Source organism: Grammomys surdaster, unplaced genomic scaffold (genome assembly GCF_004785775.1).
Source record: "Grammomys surdaster isolate TR1022 unplaced genomic scaffold, NIH_TR_1.0 316, whole genome shotgun sequence".
In the NCBI taxonomy this organism is placed as follows: domain Eukaryota; kingdom Metazoa; phylum Chordata; class Mammalia; order Rodentia; family Muridae; genus Grammomys; species Grammomys surdaster.
Genome location: NW_021604735.1, coordinates 286,674 through 294,041, shown reverse-complemented (window position 1 = coordinate 294,041; position 7,368 = coordinate 286,674). Strand labels below are relative to the sequence as shown.

At 47.7% G+C, this 7,368-nt stretch overlaps 1 protein-coding gene across 1 annotated transcript; it reads left to right on the top strand.

The window, feature by feature from the left end:
• The first annotated feature begins 306 nt into the window (after window positions 1–306).
• Window positions 307–1,329, top strand: Pop7 (POP7 homolog, ribonuclease P/MRP subunit). The gene is made up of 2 exons (XM_028777865.1): window positions 307–508; window positions 700–1,329. Exon 2 carries the CDS (start codon window positions 710–712, stop codon window positions 1,130–1,132), a length of 423 nt encoding a protein of 140 aa, XP_028633698.1. The 5' UTR covers window positions 307–508; window positions 700–709; the 3' UTR covers window positions 1,133–1,329.
• Window positions 1,330–7,368: the final 6,039 nt, after the last annotated feature.

Sequence of the window (7,368 nt, the reverse complement as noted above, 5' to 3'; positions counted from 1 at the left end):
GACGTGGATTACATACTTCCGGGCCCTGGGCGAGCCCAGCTCTCACGCTGACCCGGGGTCGCTGTTCCGAACCCCCTTTCCCAACCCTGCTTCCCGCCTAGATCCGAGCCCCGCCCCACCCGGGGAGGGGCAAACTGGGTGGTCCACGCCACGCCCCTCTTGGGCCCGCCTCTGTTAATTGTCCCGTCTCTGCTAGCTAGTCCCGCCCTTCGAAGCGTTCAAGAATAGACCCCTTCGAATCCGCAAGTCTCGCGAGCCTTAAATTCCCTTGCGCACGCGTACGAGGAAAGGAGGCGGAGAGAACGGAGGCCTAGAAGGCCACAAGCTAATCGGTTCCGGCTTGGAGCGTGGACGCGCGTGCGCAGTGCGTAGCTCTTGCTGGCGCGGTTGCCTGGCGTTCCCGTTCCGATCTCTTCTCCGTTCTTCTTTTGCGTATCGTGGGTAGCGGCGTCCACTTGAGTCGGTCGGCGAGGCTCACGCGAGTGAAGGGCACTGTGGAAGGGAGAAGGTAGGCGTGGAAACGCCGGGAGTGGGAACCACGTGATGAATGAATTAAAACTGGGAGTGGAGAAAGCGGAAGTGGAAGGGATTGAGACGCTGGGAGGGAGGAGGGCGTTGAGGGCGCCCCCTTCTGGTTGCACCCTTAGAAAGCTGTTTCTCTTGTCATTCTCCCTGAATCTCGTTCCTTCTCCATGCCAGGACTCGGAGCATGGCAGAAAACAGAGAACCCCGCGGTGCCATTGAGGCTGAGCTGGACCCTGTGGAGTACACCCTTCGGAAGCGACTTCCTCACCGCTTGCCCCGGAGACCCAATGACATTTATGTCAACATGAAGACTGATTTTAAGGCCCAGCTAGCTCGCTGCCAAAAGCTGCTGGACGGAGGCACTAGGGGGCAGAACGCATGCACTGAAATCTACATTCATGGCTTGGGCCTGGCCATCAACCGGGCCATCAACATCGCTCTGCAGCTGCAGGCGGGCAGCTTTGGGTCCCTACAGGTGGCTGCCAATACCTCCACCGTGGAGCTGGTGGATGAGTTGGAGCCTGAGACTGACTCTCGAGAGCCACTGACGAGGATCAGGAACAACTCGGCCATCCACATCCGAGTCTTCAGGGTCACGCCCAAGTAACTGTCATCCACCAAGCCCTGTGTGCACACACATCCATGTGACTGAGGTTTCTAGTGGCTCATAGTGGCTCTTGTTCTGAGTTCTGTCATGGATCTCTCATCAGAGCCTTGTTACCTCAGCCTAGAGGACTGAGAATGGAGAGCCCAAGAAGTGAATCTTCCTTGGCCTGTATAATAAAATATTAAGTTGTGTTGGTGCTGGGCTTCGCATGGCCTCTTCTTCCTAGTGTAATTCTGTCTGTATTTGAATGGAAATGGTAGGAAATTTTGCTAATATTTAGGCCACAGGAAAGGAAACCACATTAGACCACAGTATGACACGAATCAAATCTGTTGAGTGTAACACAGAAGGTTAATTGTTAACAGTGTGCTCTCAGGAAGATGAGAGCGTAGACTCATCTACTGGGCTCGCTACAGCTGGGGATGTATCAGCCTCTCATGGTTCCCAGGCTTGGGGAAAGAGGAGGTTTACAGGTGGAGGAAATGCGTTGTGCATATAACTCTGCAAGGGAATTGTGACTAGTGTTACCTAGTTCCCTAGCACAGGGTTAGGCCTGAGGTTCAATCTCTAGTAACCACAAGAATTCTGACGGGAGAGGACTGGGGAGATGGCTCAATAGGAAAGGCACTTGTCAAACAACCATGAATATTTGAATCAGCCGAACTCATTTTATGCTGGGCACTGCGGCACTTGAATCTAATTCCCATGCTTCTACAGTGAGATGGGCATCAGAGACGGAGAATCCTCTGTAGTTTGTGGGCTAGCTGCTCCGGCATAAACAACAAGAAACCCAGTCTCAAAGTGCAAGGTGAAGGCTGATGCCTTGAAGTCCTTAGACGTGACGTGTGTACTGTAACACATGTACTCACAGATACACATGCAAACATTTTTTTCTTTGAAGATTAGCTTTCTACACATAAGCTTCCTTGAACGGACAGTTCTGTTTGCTGGGAGACAAACCTAGGGCCTTTGTACACTAAGTAAGTATTGTTGTTGAGCCACACCCCCAGCTCTTCGATGGTGGATCCTAAGTAACCCCTCTACTGCTGAGCTAAGGCCCCAGGTTGAACTGACAGTTTTGACTGTCACACTTAATTCCTGTTCCTGAAGAGCTTGTATGTATCTGGGCATCTGTAGTCTAGAGTCTGAGGTCAACCTGGTTCAGCTGTTTAATCTTTCCTCCCAGCTTGCTGAGATCTAGAGTCACCTAGTAGACACACTTCAGCATGTGTTTAACTGAGGAAGAATCTGTTCTTTATGTGGATGGCACCATTCCATGGGCTAGGGCTTCAAACTAAATTCAAAAGAGAAATTGGAGGGGCTACCAAGAAGACTCAAGGGGTAAAGGCAAGCCCGACAACCTGAGTTCAATCCCCAGAGCCCACATAATGGAATCGAGTCAACTCCTGAATGCTTTCTCCTGAGACATGTTGGTTGGCTTTAGGAGCTACCCAGTGACTCATAGGTTTGTTTCTGAAAAGCCAACTGGCCTGGGTGTGACCACATACACATGTTATCTTGACTTTTAGGCTGAGGCGGGAAGGCTGTGAGTTTGAGTCCAACCCGGGCTACAGAGCCAATTCAAGGTCAGTCTGAGCTACAGAGCAAGACTGTCTCAAAAGCAAACCTGCAGAGTGAAGAGACGATTACAGACTTGGAGAAAAATCTTTGCCACCCATATATATGACAGGAGATTAATGCCTAGAATTACAAAGAGCTCCCCAGATCACCAGGAGATAAATCATTAATTAAAGGACTAACAAATTGAATAGAAAGTACTCAAAGGAAGGACTGGAGAGATGGGTTCAGCGGTCAGCTGCTTCTCCAGACAACTCCAGTTCAATTCCCAGAACCCACAAGGCTCCTCCAGCGCCAGGGGATTCAACTCATTCTTCTGGTCTCCGTGGACACCAGGCATGCTCATGATTCACAGATATACTTGCAAGCAAATCACGTAAAAATACATATTTTTTTTTTTCTGAGAGGGTTTCTCTGGGCAGCCCTGGCTGTCTTGGAACTTGCTCTGTAAGATTAGGCTGGCCTCAGACTCATAGAGATCCATCTGCCTGAGGAGATGTATACCACTACTGTCTGGCCTATTAATAATTAAAGAGAGAGAGAGGAGAGAGAGAGAGAGAAGGAGAGGGAAAGGGAGAGGGAGAGAGAGGGGGAGGTTTCAAAGGAATAAATATTTTGGTCAATAAATATTTGAAAAAAAATCAACACCCTTAGCTACCAGGAAATGCTAATTAAAAATGGGTTACATCGTAATCAGGATGGCTGTCAAGCAAACAAACTTAAATGCTGGCAAGGATGTAGGGGAAAGAGGAATCCTAAGACGATTGGTGGGAGGGTGAACTGGCACAGCCCCTATGGGAGTCAGTATGGAGACTTCTCCAAAAGCTAAAAGGCAGAACTACAACTACCACATGACCCAGCCTTGGCACCTACCCAAAGAGCTGTAATCAGTACGCACCAGGGATTCCTACCATCCATGTCTATCTCTGCACTACGCACAGTAGCCAAGACATGACACCAGCATAGGTGTCTAGCAACAAGTGAGTGGTCCAGGGCAGATGAGATGGCACAGGCTCTCAACTCCAAGGCTGACAGAAAGCCTGATCGCCAGGACCCACAGAGAGGACAGAACCGGCTTCTACAAGCTGTCCTCTTTGAGCATAGGAAATGAGCCCACACATGAACACACACACACACACACACACACACACACACACACTGAGATTTAAATATGTGATAACAAGAGAGAGCATAGGACTCATATACAGAATGGGATTTTACTCGATTATAAAGAAAAATGAAATTATGACATTTGCAGGAATATGGAGGGAGCAAGAGATCAGTAAGTGGAAAAAGCCAGACTCAGAAAAGGAAAAAAACACGTGTTTTCCCTTATATAGAGAGTACAGATTTATCTATTTATTATTGTGTGTGTGTGTGGTGCGTGTGTACATGCTTGTGTCTGTGTCTTCCTCAATCACTCATTATCTTATTTTTGAGACAGGGTCTCTCACTGAACCCATAGCTCATCACTTACATTTAGTTGGCCGTGAAGCTTCAGGGATCCCCCCATCTCTTCTCCCTCAGCCCTCCTGTGGGTGGCATGTTGCCACATGCAGCCTTTTGAATGGGTGCTAGGAAGGTTAAAGGGGAATAAAAGAACAGGAATATACAATAATGAATAATAATATATTAAATTAATAAGCAATATATTAGAGTATACTTCATATGTACATATGAAGCTATTTGGTGAGGAAGGAGTCAGCGAGAAGAGAAGCAGCATCAGGGAGGGCAGTGGGGAAGAGTGGATGAGAAGATGTGTAAAACCATCACAGTGGAGAACTGGGGATGTAGCACTGTGTTGGAGTTCTGGTCTACCACATGCGAAGCCCTGGGCTCTATCCCCAGCACCTCATAAATCGAACATGGTATCACAAGCCTGTAATATCAACCCTTGGAACGTGGGAGCAGGAGATCAGGACCTAAAGCTTATCCTGGGTTCCATGGTGAGTTTAAGGCCAGGCTGGTACAAATGAGACCCTGTCTCAATATGTATTGATAAACTATAAAGAAAAGTGTCACAGTGAAACCGATCGATTTGTATGCAAACAACAATAAAAAAAAAAGTGGAGCCTGTTGTGTGTAGCTCGTGCCTGTCACACCTGGCTCAATACCTAAAGCAGAAGTGTGTTGGAGAGATGGCCCAGTGATTAGCAGCCAGTACTGTTTTTGCAGATGACTCAAGTAAGGTACCCAGCACCTATGTCGAGTGGCTCACAACCGTAATTCCAGTTCCCAGGGATCTGAGATGCTCTTACACTTCCATAGAACTTGCACCTACTCACACATACCTGAACACAGACATACATGTGACTTAAAACCAATCTTCAAAAAATAAACCAATCTTCCAGCTGCAGTAATGGAGACTCTTCACCCCTGCACTCAGGAGGCAGAAGCAAGTAGAGCGCTATGAGTTGGAGACCAGGTTGCTCTACATAGAATGTTCCAGCCCAGCCGTGACTACATAGTGAGACCCTGTTCAAGCAAACCCATACAAGTGACGTTTCCTTAGCATTATCCCCTAAGCCACACGGCACAGCCACACACACCATATTCTATAATATCTATAATATTCTGTACTTGAAGAAGTCTAGAGATGAGAGAGTGGCCACAGGTTCCAGGAGATCCCTGTATGGGCTCATTTGCTTATGTACGTGTGGATTTATGGGGTTTGTGTGTATGCACATTGGAATGTATGCAGGCACACGTGTGGGACAGCATCAGTGTGGAGGCCCTTACTTGATAATGGACATCTTCTTTAGTTGCTCTCCACTTTATTTATTGAGGCTTTGTCCCTCCATCCAGAGCTTGCTAATCCCAGCTTGTCTCCAGGCATCCCTGTCTCTGCCTCCTGAGTGCTGGGATCACCAGTGGGCAACTACACCTGCCCAATATTTCTGTGAGTTCTGAAGCTCCAATCCCTGGTCCCCATGCTCACACAGTAAGTGAGACACCAGCTTCCCAGCCTGTTTTTTTTGTTTGAGTTAAGGTCCTGTAATGTAGCCCTGGCTGGCCTGGAATATACTACGTTAGCGCAGGGCATCCCCAGACTTGTGGGTTATCCTCACACCTCTGCCTCTCAAAGTGCTATAGCTACAGGTGTATACTACCATATCTGGATTTAATTAATGAGTTAGCTAATTGATTACTTATAGTTTTAATTGAGGTAGAGTCTTGCTGATCATCCAGGCTGGGTTCACATCAGGATCCTCCTTAGTGTCTTGGATATTGGGACTGCAAATACATGCCAACACTAGTACAGTTTTATATCTGAGACTTGAGTATCTTGTGTTTAGGATTCTAAAGGTGTGTGTGGTGGTCCACACATCCATTCCTCTCAGACACCAACGACTACTGTCTACATGCAGAGATATGTAATTCAGGCTGGCCTGAAACTCATGATGTAGTTCAGATTGTGCCTTTTACTATTGTTTGAGATCACAAGAGTTTAGTAGTCCCTAAGAGTCAGGAACAGAATTTTACTCCAATTTTCATGGTGTGGCAATGACAGCTAGGTCCTAGTGGACCAAAATCCCTTCCCACGGCTTCTGCATATGACACAGCTCACTATGTAGCTGGGAAGGTGCACACAGGATGCAGCTCTTGTGAACAGATGAGATACATGAGAGATGTAGGCTGCCATGATGTATGTATACCTGAGGGGAAGGAAAGATTCAGTTCTTTCTGGGGACCAACATGCTTTAACCTTGGACTTGGGTACTGAAGGATGAATAGGAGTTTGATGGGCAGAAGAAAGGAAAGAGGACCTCCTGGGCAGAGAATATCTAACAGGCTAGGTACACTGTGGGCCAAGAGGGACACACAGTGGCTGTGGAGACTGAGGAAACAGGGCTCATGACATTTATATTATGACAGTCCTCTCCTCAACCTTGGTTTTTGTTGTTCATGGTAGTGTGTGTGTGTGTGTGTGTGTGTGTGTGTGTACCTTGTTCATGGTAGTATCTGTGTGTGTACCTATTCACGTACGTGAAAGTGCACATGAACATGTGTTTCTGTGCATGTGAAGGCCAGAGGGTGTTACTCAACAAGACACAGACCCACCTTTCTTTCCTCCCTCCCTCCCTCCCTCCCTCCCTCCCTCTCTTCCTTCCTTCCTTCCTTCCTTCCTTCCTTCCTTCATCCCTTTTGTCCCTCCCTCCTTCCCTCCCTCCATCCCTCCCTCTCTCCCTTCCTCCATTTCTTTCTGCCTTTGTTTCTTTCTGAGATAAGTCTCATCAGCCTGCCTGGTTTGAACTCTCTTCACAGACCAGGATGTCCTCAAACTCACAGAGCTTTGCTTCCCTCTTTCTCCCAAGTGCTAGCTTGTAGCAACATTCCTGGCCACTTTGCTTTTTGAGATAGGGTCTCTATTTTTATTTGGACTCACTGACTGGGCTATGGTGACAGCCAGCAGGCCCAGAAGGTCTCCTGCTTCAGCCTCCTCAGCAATTGGGTTACTTACACACACACACACACACACACACACACACACACACACACACACACCTATGTCCAGCTCTTTTATGTGGATATTAGAGGTAGAACTCAGTTTCCTATACTAGGTAGCAAGCACTTTACTGATTGAGCCATATTCTCAGGCCTTCCTTCCTTCCTTCCTTCCTTCCTTCCTTCCTTCCTTCCTTCCTTCCTTCCTCCCT